Source organism: Chiroxiphia lanceolata, chromosome 18 (assembly GCF_009829145.1).
Source record: "Chiroxiphia lanceolata isolate bChiLan1 chromosome 18, bChiLan1.pri, whole genome shotgun sequence".
Lineage (NCBI taxonomy): Eukaryota > Metazoa > Chordata > Aves > Passeriformes > Pipridae > Chiroxiphia > Chiroxiphia lanceolata.
In genome coordinates, this window is record NC_045654.1 from 10047787 (window position 1) to 10063505 (window position 15719).

The 15719-nt window shown below is 51.4% G+C and overlaps 1 protein-coding gene across 12 annotated transcripts in view; it reads right to left on the reverse strand.

Moving 5' to 3' along the window:
* NCOR2 (nuclear receptor corepressor 2) overlaps nucleotides 1–15719 on the reverse strand; it is a 238186-nt gene that overhangs the window by 108350 nt on the left and 114117 nt on the right. For all 12 annotated transcript variants that reach the window (XM_032705362.1, XM_032705361.1, XM_032705360.1 and 9 more), the window contains 2 exons: nucleotides 13153–13332; nucleotides 7930–8043 (listed from right to left, as the gene is read on the reverse strand). In XM_032705362.1, coding sequence (XP_032561253.1) covers nucleotides 7930–8043; nucleotides 13153–13332 — 294 coding nt within the window. The remainder of the gene's footprint in view (nucleotides 1–7929; nucleotides 8044–13152; nucleotides 13333–15719) is intronic.

A 15719-nucleotide genomic window follows, 5' to 3' on the forward strand; every position in this document is an offset into this window, starting at 1 on the left:
AAGCTACTCCAACGGGCCTGGAGCTAAAGAGATCTTTGCCAACAACAAAACCTCCCTGCAGACTATGAAAATCTCCATTCTCGCCTAAAAACATTTGGCTTCCAAAGCAAACTCCAGCCCCTTGTTTTTCCTTTGAAGAAACTTAAAATAGGCTTGGGAGGGGGAAAGCAAGCAGGAGAGTAACTTCCCAGCCATGTGAGCTCCCGTGGGGATGACGAGAGGACCCCACGAGGCAGCAGAGCATCCGAAACCAGAAGAGGGAGAGTCTGGGATTTTGCGTGGGCTCTTCTTAAAGCAAAGTTTAAAAATGGAAGAGAAGGAAACACAGGAGTTATTTTGAGAAAGCGGATCTGAAATTAGGAGGCGGCATTTTCTTGGACCAACTCCAGCCATGGCTCCATGCAGCACAAAGCTGCTGCAGCTGAACCGTGCTCCCGGGGTTATTTATAGCAGCCCGTAGGCAGCAGCACTGGGGAATGGAAGGGTTTCTATTTGGGATCAGGCATGTCCCACATGGAGATATGCAAAGGCCTTCCAGGGGCAGGAGACTGTGCACAGGGCAGAGCTGGGAAAAGTTCTGTCCTGCCAGCACGATGTCCTAGGAACAGGCAGAGCTGTGGGTGCAGCATGGCAAAGAGGCAGGCTGGAATGGGATTTTGTTTAACACAAAATTCAGGAGAAGTGTGGCTGAAGTCAGCAGAAATCATGAAAACTCTCAAGTGAGACACCCTTTTACATGCAGCGGAAAGCAAACAGTAAGGAGTGAGGGGGGTCAAAGGCCCTAACTCTGTGCCAAGATCTGCTGGGATCAAACCACAAGCTGGCAGTGCCTGTTCTGCAGGCACATCATTCCTATGACCATATGTACTAATTTTTTCCTTTGAAGAAACTTTAAATATGCACCTCAGCATCCTCTCTCCGAGAGCCAAATCACCCCAGCAATTCGTTGCCCTCTCCACAAAGCAGGTGGGATGAGCCCCAGTACTGTGGAAGGGAAGCCAACACTCTTCCCTTCCCAGCTCCCACAGTCTGCAGGGATGGCCACCACAGTGCTCCCAACACAACTGCAGGAGCCCAAGGACAAGTGCCCTCCCTTCTCCTTGAATCCAAATGCTCCTGAGCATCAGGGGACACTGGTCAGCCTCAATGGCCCCTCTCACCTGGCCCAGGGGCTGATGCTCTCCAGGGGTGCCCATGGACACAGATGCCCTGCACGCTCTCCCACCTCCCTGTGCTCAGCTGGAGCCATCTCCCCACCACAGCATTGGTGACAGAGCCCTGTCCCCAGGGCTGGGGCCAGCAGAGGATGCACTGGGGGTTACAAATGACTCATCACAAATAGTAAGAAAATGGAGGAAACATTATGTTGTAGCCATGTGTTCACACCAGCCCCCAACTACTCTGCACAGAGTGGGACAAGCCAACTCATTTCAGTTACTCGCTGGTCTCTGGCTTTGGCTAATCACTGCCAGACAGTTTCAGTCCTCAGCTCGCTCATACCCCATCCATGGCCGGTGGGGGAACCCTCAGAATAGCTGGTTTCCACTCACCCAACAGCCCTCTCACCTCACTCTGCTGTCTGCAAGGTCACAGTGCCATTCAAAGGTACATTTAGGTCAAAGCGAGGTACGAGCACAGCTTTGCCATTGCAAAGAGTGGGTGAATGTTCCACCACTGTAAAACTGCTGGAAGCACTGGCATTGCACAGAAAACTTGCAGAAATCCAAGTCTTGGTGCTGCAGCAGTTACGGGAAAGCTCCAGTCGCCCGACACAAGGAGCCAGAGCTGTGTTGCAAGCTCTCCCTTCCTCCCTTTGACAGATTTGGGATCTCTGCAATTCTCCTCTTGATTTCCAGGACCTGAAAATGCAGGACACAGCCTTATCTGGTCTGAGTTAGTCATGGACAAAGCTTCTAAGTAAATGCACCTACTGGGAACTTCGGATCCTGAAGCAGACATCAAAAATAGACATCACTACCATTAAAAAATTAATTTCCTTAAAATCCAATAAAACCTGAAAGGATTCTCAATGACTCCAGGCTATTTGTTTAAATTTTCATCTTTTTGGAAATCTCACTACCATGCAGATGTGTCAATAGCATCTGAATTCTGGCCTTTCCAGTTTTCCTCCAGACTATTTGGAAGCTCATTTTGCATCACTGAGCCCTGATGAGGCAGAATAAAAGTTATTAGAAACAAAAGCAAAAGGAACAAGGCCCTTTCAGCAGCCAAATATGAAATGCCCCCATCCCAACTACCATGTAAACTATAATTCGAAAAAAACCCCCACAGATTTAATACTCACTGATAAGGTTTTATTTACTGCACCAGCTCCGTGCTGACAAGGCAGGCCTGATTCTTCCTTTTCTCATGTAAATCAGGAGTTCATAGAAAATCAGAGTTCTACAGACATAAAATCCCTGTAGGATCTGAGTCACACTCAGTGTCTGTGATTAGTTAACAGCGAGATTATACTTTGCAATGCTGAAAGACTTCATTTATTTATTCTCTTATTTATGGATGGGGCATTAATGCTTTATGAGGGTATTTGAGGAGGGTAAACGGATAGCTGGGAACACGCTCCGCACAGACACAACAGCAGCAGGGGGTGGAAAAAGTTCCAAACAATCCTTTGAATTCGAATTTTACAGTATAATGCTGAATTTATAGATAGATAGCTGTGCCCTTTTGAAAGAGCACGCATCAAGACAGAAAACGAATTAAAATTTAATCTTATTGATTTCCACCAGCTCAATCTCAAGAGCAAGACAGACACTGCTGCTGCTTCCACTGCCTGCACTGCATCAAACCCAGTTTTTTGGAGGGTTGACAGCAGAGCAGGGAGGGCTGACAGCAGAGCAGGGGTGGGCTTGTGGAGCCAAGCCTTTGGCAGCCACAGGGGTAACGTGGGGGGACTCATCCCAGCCCTCTCCACACTGTGGTGGGTCACAGCACGTGGTGTCCCCTCCCTGGCGTGGCAGCGGAGGGCGAAGTCACGCCATGTCCTGACGCGACCTCTCCCTCTCCGATAAATAAGTGCCAATGTTTCAGAGGAAAGCTGACGTGTGCTTGTTTGCAGGGACAGGCCTGACACAAGCACGGGAGCTGCTTTGTATGTGCTGGTCTCTGAGCTGGAGTCCTGCTGCTCTGATGGATGGCAGGTCTGCAGGGAGCCTCCAACCACCTGCGTCTGGCTCACTGAGAGCTGGAGACGGGCACCTGTGGGCTCCATCTCCACAGTGGTCAGAGAGACAGCACAGGCACCTCTGCTGCATGTGATGTGTGGTGGCTGATGGGGACTTTGGGCACACAGGTGACTTCAAAGAGAATTCACTCAGCCAAGCCATGGTGTGCTGCTGAGCAGCAGCTTCCTCCAGGACACACTGCCAAGGAGAGCTCAGCCAGCCCCATGTCCCAGGAAAGGTACAGAGCATCTGAAGCAACAGAAAGACTGCTCTCCTCTCCATTCTTAACAAGGGACCCGGAAATTTCCATTTAAAGCACAAAACCATCTTCAAGCCCAGGTATGTTCAATCGATTTCAAGGGAAGGCAGATGCAAGGAATCCCGTGAATGGCCCAGCGGAATAAAGCCACAGCTAAAAATACACACAGATGATCTGCCCTGGTTATGGGGATTTGATGTGGAAGAAAGCTAAATTCTGTTGGTACAATAACACATCCCAGAGGTGCAAATTAAAGCCCTCAAAGAGGCTGTGTCACACAGTTACCACCTCTAAGGTGCCAGACCCAGCAGGGATCAGCTTTCCCCTGCAGGGGAGACACTAAAATCGCTCACAGGGTTTAACTCAGGAGATCCCCAACGTGTGCATCACTGTCAGCCTCCAGCAGCAACCGAGGCATCCATCACAACTCGATTTCCCCAGGTAGTTCTGTGTCACTCTGCCAGCACCCGGCTGGAAAACACACCCTATCCTGCACCCGAGCACCCTACAGCCAAAATGGTCCCCTGAGCTCCCCATGGCACCTTCCAAATGCTCTCAGAGATTTTAGCCACCATTACTGTTCTCAAACATTGCTCTGTCTCTTCAAGGACTAAACACACTTTTGAAAAGAGGGCTCAAATACTTCTGACAATGCTGCCCACTGTTTGTTCTCAGTTTAATCTACAGACAATACCAAAAATGTTAATTCCCATTTTCATACATCCTTTCAGAAATGGTACAGTTTGCACTCACAGTTGAAATTCTGGTTTGGGGGTGTGTGGTTTCTCTGTGTTACACTGCGAGGATTTCCCAAAAGGTATTTTTTCACATACAACTTCACAGCTCAGCTTTGGAGACAAGATGAAGTGGTTCCAGTCAGCACATACTCCAGGGGCAGGAGGCACCTGGATATGGAGTATCAACTGTCCCTCTACAATCCAAGTCACCTAAAACCCTCCCAAATGCAACCACAGCCTCACAGCTCAGGATCTGACCGCAGTGAAGAGCAGCTTCTCTCCACTCTTCCCCTGCAGAATCTGTACAGTCACCTTTTTTTTCTGGAAATCAATTACTTGTCCAGCAGAGTGTAGCAAGAGGGGATTACAGGTCATGTTTTCCATAATTATCCTCCCTGACACCGAGGAACTTTCAAATCATATGTGTTAAGTAGGTCACAAGAGGGAACAGCAGCATGATGGGCACTCAGCATCAGCCAACCTGAATTTTGAGAAAATCGGATATAGTCCAGTGCCGACCTGCATCCCAACCCCTCATCCATATGCAGCCTGGTGGTGAGAAAAATATATAGACTTCCCTGATGAACCATAAGCTAAAATTAGAAACCATTCACGCCTTTTAAGCCACAGCTATCGCCAAAAGGAAAGTAGGTCACAGAATGGCTGGCTAACTTGATTTTCCGGCGTTTCTAGCTACTCTGTCCTCACGTAACCTCTCCTCTCCCATGGACCGTTTCTGGTCTCTCCTTTGTTCAGGGTATAACTGCACGCAGTGTGCGACTCCGGCCCAGCCTGGCAGGAGCGGTGGGAACGGGCACGGCAGCACCCGCGTGCTCGGTGAAGCACAGACCCGTGGTTCATGAAAAATTAAGCCAGAGCCAGGCAGAAAGCCCCTCCACGAAGCCACCGGCTCCCACCTGCTCTGGGATTGACACAAGGGCTGGCTTTCTGCCCCTTCCACAACATTGCTCTTTAAAAGATCATTTCAGGCTTTGCCAGCTCTTCTGGGGTGCTTTGCTCTCTCGCCTCCTCCCGAGGGCTGAATATCCTCTTTTTATTTGCATTTCTTACCGTGCGCTGCCTCCCTCAAGCCACAAGCCAAGAGATGCGAGTAAATCCGGCTTTCCTTCCCTTTGTGCGCGGGCTGGAGCCCTGGCTCAGCCGCTACCAATGCTTTTCCTGCAAGCAGACCTCGAGGCGTCAACTTCACTGCTTTTCCACAGCACAGAAGAGGCAGAAAGGCTTAAAATTTGGCTCAGCGACCTTCTCCACTCTAGATCAATATGTCTCTTATCTGGCTCGTGGCTCTTTGCTCCTACCAACTCACCTTGCAATTAAGCGTTAAGCCGCAGCAAAGCCGCAGGTCAGCACAAGAGTGCCTGGGGCTCTCCCATGTCTGACAGACAGCTGGATACACCTGGAGGTTCTGCTGCCACCAAACCCACTCAAAGCAACATGATACCCAACCAGCAGCCACTCTTTTCCACCCATGATCTCAACTGATATTGTTCCCAAGTCCTTTCCTCTTCCACCTTTTCTCCTCCTGGCCCGACAGGAAGAGCAGTCAACACCAAACTGCATCCCAAATGTGTCCAATATGTGAAAGGCTGAAAGCTGGGATGTTCTTTAGAAAGACAATTGCGTTCTGTATCCCACCTTTGACACATACAATGAAGGCAATGCTCAGCACACCCTTCCTTTGCAGCCCACAGCTTGGCATATCCCAGCTATGGTATTTGAAAGGTCCTTCCATCACCCAGCCTCAGCCATCACACTGGGCCAGCAAGGCTGTCACCTCTCCATTGCCCATGGATAGATGCTGCCTTCTCCAAAGGAGGAACCTCCCTGCAGCCCGCTATGGTTTCTGTCAAGCCAAAGGGAAGGTTGTTTGGTTTGAGTCTCCTACCCACAGTCAGGTTTGTTACATGCTACACGCAAGGGGACTTTACAAGAACGGGGAAGAATCATCATTCACCCATCCCAGGGATCACACAGACATGAACACGGAGCCAGGTTTGAAATTATGCAGACATTTGGTGTCTGACGTGACCTTCACTTGCTGAGCACCCACCTGGAACAAGTGCACCTATCATGAAGGTTAATAGTGAAACACTCCAGGGACCAAGGCTGGCTCTGAGGATCAGCCCAGCGCTGACAAAGGGATGCCATCAGCTCTGAGCACTCTGTGTGACAGTGTCCCAGGTGTTATGGCCATGCACTCTCAAGGAGAAATGCAGAACTCCATGCTTGCTCTCCACACTCCCTGCCATCACCCATGGAACAGGGCAGCAACCCCAAGGCACTGCCCTGAGCCATGATAAGGCTTTGAGAGCATACCCCGTCTGCCATGGAAAAGGTGATGGGAGACTCAGGGAGGTGGGAGGGAATGTGTGACCTTCTGCTGCATGGGCAGTGACAAGAGGTGACAAAGCAGGACACTCAGCCCTGAGCCAGCTTCAGCTAGCAGGGACTGCTATGATGCAGCCTGTTAGAGATGCAATGGCTGAAGATCTCCTTTCCCTCCTGTTTCAGCACCATGACCCATTTCTTCCCCTTGTAACATGGTCCAGCTACAGAGGAACACCCAAGGAGGGTAAGGCTCAAGGCATAAAAATGTTTGAGAGCTCCTTTCTTTGAATCTCACTCCTTGCACAGGAGGCACAAGCCATCAAGCCCAAGACCCCTAGAGAGGGCACTTGGTGGTGAGAATGGCTTTGAGGAACACTCAGTACCTGTCCCCAAAGCCCAGTGCTGTAAAGCTGGTGTTTCCTAATGCTTCAAACACATCGACCTCAGCCTTCACCCACTCGCACAACAGACCATGCCAGTGCTGGGTTTCCTACTGCTCAGGGAGAGAAGCAGATGGGAAAAGGAAAACCAGGAAAATTGCACTGCCTGGGAGCGCAGGGTAGGCGATTTTTTTCTTTTTAGGAGTTGGGCACCTGGATTTCTGCAGCTCCCAGTGAAATCGCAGGCCTTGCAATTCAAAATAATTAGCGACTGGTAGTTTTCCTTTTATGCAAAATCATCCTTTTTATCCAACACCTAAATGAAAATGAATATGCTTGATTATCTACCAAAGGGCCCAATTTCCGAGCATCGCTCCGATGCACACAGCAAAATTCACGTCTCCTCGGGCTGCTATTACAGGCAATGGCTGACAAATGAGCGGTCAAGGCAGAGATCCAGAGCCAGGGATGCCAGCCTGACCTTTGCTAATGCTGTTTACAGCATCCAATATCCACAAATCCAGCCGTGGCTGCATCCACATCCCTTACGCTCCAGCCTGGAGGGCTCAGGGGCAGCCAGGAGAGCTCGTAGCAGGCCTGCCAGTATTGGAGCACCACAGACATCCCCCTCCATCCATGCAGCCCGCCCCACCATGCCAAAGCCCATCCTATGAGACAGCTTTCGACCAGGTTCACTCCCAGGGGAGAGGATGAAACAAACTATTTTACAGAGAGGAGTCTGAAGCATCTCCTGAAGGCTTCATATCTAAGGCTGATCACAGAAAACCCCCCCAGGCAGGTTCTTCGGAAGACGTTAGTGCTCATCCACAAAGGCTCGTCCTGGCTTGGCCCTCTGTGGTCACTGTCCCGACAGGGCTCCATTTATCCCCCTCCCGTGGCCTCCACCCCAGGGGTAATGCCCAGGAGAATCCCCCACCTGGCTCTTACCAACCTCCCATCCCTGGCCAGGGTGACACTGCACGATCACGCGTTCGTACTTCCATCGTTTCCAGACTCACCCTGTTCTCGTCGTAGATGATCTGCACCAAGCTGCGATGCTTGGACTCGATAGGAGGAGGGGAGATAGGTTTTTCAGGCTCTGGTGGTTTGGCTGCTTCTTCCTCCAACTGTTGCTGTGGAAGAAGAGGGGGGAGGAGGAGGGTGAGTCACAGCAAGAAACGCAGCCGCCCTCGTCCACACGAGACTCTCTGTGATGCCGCGACCGAGGCAGAAACCGCCATGGCAGGAGATTTCCTGCGAGACATGGGCAGGCTGGGGCTGCAGAGGGACGGGGAGAGGGAGGGGAGCTGCACAGCAGCCCCTGCCACGCAAGCGCAGCGCTGGCCTGCCCCAGGCACCAGCCCCGTGCTGCTGGGTCAGTGCCTTTTAGGCATGGAGGTTGAGGACCTGCCTCAGAGAAGCCTCCTGGAGCAGGCCTGAGGCTGGAAATAACAATTTCACTGGAAGCCCTAAAATGAAACAGAGCTCCAGCCCAGCTCCCTGCTGCTACCTGCCTCTGGAGCTGCTGCTGTGTGCAGGGACCGGTGGAGGAGCCTGCAAGGCTGCTCTCCACCTTTGGCTTCCCTTCCAATGGAGCAGTTGGAGAAGATGCCTCAGGATGACTGTTCTCAATTAAATGACTTGGGCACCAGCCACTCCTGCACTTTAGAATATCACCGTGATCAGCAGGTAAACCTGACTTTCCACCTGCTCCTCCGCCTCTCCCAACAGTGCGGTGCAGGAGGAGACATCCAAGCCCTTCCTGTAAGTTTGAGGAACTGCTCAGCTGAAAGAGGAAATCACAGATTCCTCCAGGCTCCTCCTGGGGCCAGCCTTGGAGGAGGGAGAGCGCAGCCGTGCACGGCAGCTGTGGGGCAGCACAGGCACGGGAGAGGGAGCGGCTGTCAAAAAATGCTCAGGATTTCTTTCACTGCTTGGCTCTGAATCTCTGAAAAGTACAAATCATTTTACTCTTTTCCTCCAGCTAAAGTATCCCCTGTTGAAGCATGGGAAAATCGAGCAAGTCTTGTAGTAGGAAGAAAATGCACCTGGGACTTGGCTTGCACGAGAGGCAAGTGCACCACTGACCTCCCAGAGACAGCAATGGCTGGTGATCTGAGAAGAAGGTGGGCACCTACTCCTCCTCCAGATCATCTCTGGTCCTGCTGACAACACCTTTAGCACACTAAGGCAGTAGGATGCAGTCCAAGAACGCACTTAGATAGGTCTAATGGCTTGGCTGAGAAAACCTACACACCTTAAATTGAGTGTGTTTCAATAGATGAAGGACCCCATGCTGTGGGCTCCACCTCCCCACAGGTGGACACCTTTTCCCACAGAGGGAAAAGTAGAAGCATGGGGAACACTGAGATATAGCCGAAAGAAGCTGCTGTTGCCAGCCATAGTGGGGAGCAGGCTCTGACAGAGGTAGGAGGGCCCAGGTCCCCTACATTACCATCATCATGCCCACCTTGAGGACTTAACCTTGGGGTTACTCCCAGCCATGAGTGAGAAGCTTTCTGTGAAGCCACAGCTGAAACCACGTGCTGCAAAGCGGTACTCAGGCACCTGCCTGCTCTTCCTTGGTGTCCTAAGGCACCCTACCACACATCCCATGGGACAAACTCCAAAAACTTCAAAGGACGAACCACCAAAAGGGATCAGACACATCTTCTACTTCTCTTGGGGAAAATATTTGTGTTAAAAAACAAAACAAAAAAAGTCAAAGCATCTGAAACTTGGCTGTATTGTTCTGGAAACCCACAAAAATTCTGCCAAGTGTGTGGTAAGGGATTTCAGACAAGAGGGTTTGATGGCCTATCAGGAAACGAAAGTTTGCCACTAAGTGGAGGCTCATTAAATGCAGTTCATTAGACAAAAAAATACAAATCTAATTATAGTTGAAATACAGTAGAGAATTAAACTCTACTCTCTGTGGCGTAGTGCTGTATGATCATTAAAGGGCCAGATACTGGAGGTAAGGATGGGAGGAGGGATTGGAGGCAGCACACCTGACTGCAGCAGGCTCAGCCCGCAACAGCTACTCCTGGGAGCCATGGGAAATGGCAAAGCAAAATAGGTCAGGGTTCCCAGACAGGGACAAAATAGATTTCTTAAAGGTCTGCCATAAAAGCCAGGCTGGGACTGTGACCTTTACAGGGAGAGAAGCAGGATGAGAGATGAGTCTTGACGGCTCCACACTCTCTCCCTCCCCACATCCAGCAGCGGCCGCCTGAGAGCCCCCTCCTCTCCCCAAATGGAAGACAATGCAGTAGTGTTGAAGGGATGCAAGATGCCATCATTAGCTATAGCCCTGGCTCCTACAGCACCCACAGGCCAACCCGCTTCCAAGTGGAGAAGGTGCTCTCTCCAGGTAAGAGTCCCTTTAGCTGGGCCGCACGCTGCAGAGGGGCCACTGGAGCCTGCACTGCTGGCAGGAATGTGGGTGGCATCTCAGGAAGACCCCACCCTCACACCTACCAGCTCCCATGCTGGAGGCACCTGCCTGATGAAGCCAGGGTTGTTCCACATGCACCCAGTTGCCATCCCCTGGGTACTGGGATGCTTCATCTACCCAGGGAACGGAGAGGCTTCCAAACACAGGGCATCTCTGAAAACCACTTTCAAAGAGACAAGGGGAGAACAGAGGAAACTCAGCCAGAAGCAAGATGGAAGGGGAAACCCTGGAGCTCTTCTACCCAGCCGGCTCCACCTCCATCACCAGGTGGGAGTGTTGTACTCCCGGAGAGCCCTTTGCTGAGCTCGGCGCCCAAGGAGGCTCAGGCGCCACTGCAGAGAACAGCCCAGCAGTTTATTTCTCCTTCAGATCCCCGGTACTGCTGCCAGGAATAAATGCATAAGGATTATCCTTCCCTGTCAGGAAGAGGGGGAGAGAGGACTCAGCGAGAGATTTAAGCACATATGGTGCATGAATGAGCGGGGGATGGCTGACAGAGGTGGCCTCTTGCCAGGGGTGTGCAGGGTTTGGGGAAGGTTTCTCAGCTTGCTGAAGACATTTGCTTCTTGCAAAGTCCAGGCAGAGCCTTCCCTGCCATTTCTGGAACAACCAAAAAGAGGAAGATGGTGGTTTGGGGTCGGTTGGAATTTTTTTTGTACAACCTTTCCATACAAATGTATTTAATTACCCTGAGAAGGCCTCCCAAAGACAGAGGGGAAAAGCATTAGGATATTCCGGCTGCATACAATTTCTCCCCTGCTCCACAACCATTCCTGCAGGAGCAGTATCTGTTCCAGGCTGATTGCTTTCCCTTGCTCGTCCCCCTGTGCTGACAGCTCAGATGCACAGATGGACAAAACGTTCCTGGAGCATCTCAGACAGGACCTCCCACTCCAAAAACACTTCTTCCCAGATGTGCCAGCTCTGCTGGAGGACCAGGATGGGGAAGGCTCCAGCCAGAGGGGAAAGGAGGTCATATTGGGGGGGTCAGATTTGCTACCAAATGACTTTTCCCCCATGTGCCAAAAAAGAAAAAAATGAAAATAAAATAACAAAGGAGGGGAGGGGACTCTTTTACTGCCAACAGCCACTTTCACCTTCCTCTCCACTTAACAGAGCATTTTTGTGGGGAAGAAGAATCATAAAATTTGTTCACAGGGAAGAAGTAAAACTACCAAGCAGCCAACAATAAAAAAACATTTCCTTACGGCAGGGCAGCTTGATTTTAATGGCAGGGAGCATACGCTCCGTCAGCAGCAGCTCCTCAGCATCCCTGAAAAGTCAGGTAGTGGATCAGTGGAGTTGTCAGTCCTTCCCACTGCCATGAAAGGGACCTTCACTGTCATGCTGGGCACATATCCCACTTGGGAAGCCTTTCTCCACAGTAGGAAATAACCATGGTTTGCACCTCCTTCCTCAAATGTGAGTTAAAAATGGACCAGCAGCTGGACTGCCAAGTGGGAGAGGACACCAGCATTTTGTCTGAGCCTCCTAGGAGGGAGAGGGGAAGGGCTGCCTTCACCCAGCTCCCACCAAAACCAGCAAGAGGAACCTCTGTGGTTTCCATTGCTCCAGATGTTCCTTTAGGCTCTGTGAGCTGCCAGACAGGGCTGCTTCCTTGCACCCCCAGCACAGCTGTGTCTGCCCACTCTTGGTTCCCTCTCCCTAAGCTCTCTGATGCCACTGCAGATATAAAGCAACACATAGAAAAAAAGGGTCCTTTGCATTAATTAAACCATACTGTTTGAAAGCAAAACCAAAACATCCTGCTTTGTCTTGCAGGACAGAAAGGAACAGTGTTTGGCATGGGAAAACACAGAACTGTTGGGGAAGGTCAACTGCATGCTCATCCTCCAGTAGCTTCATCCAACAGCCCAAGTAGAGGTTTTGCTCCATTCCCAAATTCCTACTGCACACCCCTTGGGAAAGGTGGCTCCTCTCAGGCAGTTTGGGATTAGCAGTCATCAGGGAGGTTCAGAAACTGGCCCCAAGAAAAGAAAATAAAACAACTAGAAAGAGAGAGGCAGAGAAGTGATTTGCTTAAAGAAGAGAAAGCCTTTAAGTCTGTGGGTTTTTTCACAGACATCCCCAAAGGTTTTGTCATATTAATCTCTTAATGGGTTTATGGTAATTGTGTACAGGCCAACACCAAGAGGCCCATCCTTCCGGTGGGGAGTGCTCCTGTGCAGGGGTAAAGCAGCAACCAGAAAGTTCAAATCCCTGGCTCAGGCACAGCCCAGACTGGAGCTGGACCAGATGCCGCTCATGGCTGCAGAGCTGGAAAGCCCCAAAGATGGGGAATGGAGGCACAGGAAGGGCCATTAGGATGTCACAGCAATGTTTTAAACAGCCCAGTCCTGAACACTGCCAGCAACAGTACTGGGGAGAGACAATTGCTGGAAAGGAAAAAGAAAAGACCTTGTGCTATGCTGGGCTGTTCAGACAACTCAGGGAACCCAGCCTGTGCTTCCAGCTCTGCCGCTGACCACTTGCATGCTCATGGGTAAGTCACCAAGGACATATTTTTCTCCCTTTAAGGTTCTCTGACAGGCAAAGAGCCCACAAGCTGGATTTCCAAAGCTCCCTCCCTCATCTTGCAACTACCAGCTCCAGATTGCCGGCACAGCAGTGACCTCCTATGTCACAACGGGGAGCAGGGATACGGACGATCCTGGTGCACTGGCACTGCCATTTCCCCTCTGTGAACATGCATGGGCAAGGACGGGGCATAAGGTGGCACACAGAAGCAAGGACGTGTGCTCCCCTGCAGACTACAGCCTCTTACCTGCTTCTTCTTCAGCTTGGAGATCTGCTGCTCCACCATGGTGATCTCACGGTCCACACGGTCCATGTTCTGGATGAGCTCCTCCTTGGACAGCCGGGCCGGCAGCAGGTCCAGCTCGGCGTCAGGGTGAGCAGGGCTCACAGGCGACACAGGCTCCAGTTTGCCAGGCAGGCCACGATCCTGGGGAACATCAAACAACCAGGTCATCTCTCTCCCAGGAGACTCTGGATCCTTCTCTTATCCTCCCACTGCTCCCTGGCCCATTCCCAGCCTTCTGAGATACATGAAACCCTCAAAAAACCTGCCAGACTAGGGAGTACCAGCTGTCAGATCACATCCCCTCCACAACCTCCAGCATCTCCACAGAGCACCAGGTTACTCTCCCAGGGATGTGACAGCAGCTCTTCCTCCTGCCAGAGCCTCAGAGGCTCCCACCACCTTGAGTGCTACCTGCATTCCTACAGGATCAATAAACACATTCATATTCAGAAGCTCTCAACAACACTGTCCCTTCATAGGGCTTAGGGCTACATCTTCTCCATAAGAATGAGGCATCACAGACACATCCGCCTTGGACACAGCCACAGCTGTGAGACAAGAGCAGCATTAACCACAGAGAAGGAGAAGGGGCTATGAGGGCAGCCCCTGGGAGGAAAGAGGGCTTCCAGCTCCTTCATGGAAGCCCTCCTCCATCTCTTGTTAAACTCTGGGGGTGCTCCAGTTGTTGGATGTTAAACGCATCCATCCGGAAATGAAGAGAAAGGGCACAGGCGAGTCAAGATAAAAATAGACCGAACTGACAACTTTTTGCAAATTCCAGGATTTGGGGGAAGAGGCTCTCAGATCAACAAGAGCCTTCAAGTCAGAGACTGGAGAGATCAGCAAAACCTCTGTGGCCATGACAGGGAGCAGCTCTACTGGCCATGGTCTGGAGGGAAAACGCACTGAAACATTCAGCTTCGCCCCCAGCAATGCAACGACTTTGCTAAGCCCAACAAGTTGGCATCCCAGGAGTATCCCAGAGCCACACCATCCCTTCTGCACACCTCCCTTCACCTCTCCAGCTCCAAGTGAAGGAGCCCATCTCCTGCCAACACAAGCTGCACACCTGGATGAGTCTGCCCACCATGGATGAATGCACCTGGGATGAAGAAGCTGTTTAATAGCCACCGGCCACACAGATGGGGATCACAGCAAACCACCAGCCTACCCTGACCCGGGACGCTCCTCTCTGGCAGCCATCCAACACCTTAATTAAAAGTTTATCTATTCATTTGCTTAGCGAGTGGATGGATTTCTTTTCCTGGAGGAGGAGGAGGAAGAGGAGTGGTGGCTCCATTTGTAACCATAAACCGCTGCCAGGCTGGGCAGCCAGCATGTCGCAGCTGCTGTAGGGAGGAGGGGAGGGACGGGGGGAGGCGAACAAGGGAAGAAGTTCACACAACTTTGCTACCTTCATTACAGCAGCCCTGTACAAAGCCAACATTGTTCTGCACCAACTGGTGCTGAGCGTCCTCCCCTCTGCGCTGACACAGCCACTGGCGAGCGGCCAGGGCTGACCCTCTGCCCAGGCTGGTTCTCCTGCGGGGCAAGGGTGCCACAAATGAGCTTGGATGGTGGCTCGTGGACCCCTCTGTGCTCCCCCATCCAACAAAGCACATGGATGATGGCCCTGGGTCGTTCACTGGCCGTGTGGCAGCTCATGCCGAATGTGGCGAGCGTGCAGATGCCACCTTGGCACCGTCCAGCATCTCAACAGCATGTGCTTACTGTGAAGCAGAAACAGGCAGGGTGGCCTCCCTCCTGCTCCTGTCCTAGTCGGCATGAAGCATGGTGAGCTCTCTCCTGGGAGGCTGCACCCCCAGGCCAGTAGAGCCACAGGGAGCTGGCTTCGAAGGCAGTCCCTGTCTGCTGGGGCTGTGCTGAGATGGGCTCTGCCTGTTTCCCTCCATAAGGGATGGACAACATCATCCACAGCACAGCTGGAACAAGGGGAGGTAAAAGAGGATGGTTCCCAACAAAGTGGCCATGTCCCAGGACACCAGCATTGTTCACTGGCACCTTCCTCCTTCTCTCTCCTGCTAAAACCTGCTCTAGCTGGAGGAGACATCAAAACATCAAGAAGGGAACCACTGCTGGGTGCAGACTCAAGGCACCAATGCTCTTCTCACTGCTGCCATCAAGGGACAGAAAGCAAAGGAACACTCAAAAACATTGTCCTCACTGTCTTGTCTGGGGCTCATCCAGCCCCATGAGCACAAAGGCACTGGAAAGCTAAGCTGGTTGTATCCAGCATCCACCCAGAAGAGAAACTAGAAGACGAGCATCAAAGCTTTCTGGAGAATCCCAAAGAGCAGATCCCATATTGTTATACTTTCCCAGTACTAGACATCAAAAATGGACAGTCTGTTGCAGTGGAAAGGCTTTGTGTTCTCCACAACTGGGGGGGTTTTGTGGTTTTGGGGTTTGTTTTCAAGTCAAGAGGAGCAGGACAACCACAAGAAGCAAAAGATAAATTAAGTGTTCATAAAATCTCATTCAGATTAAGGTACAGGAAGGGGAAGTGG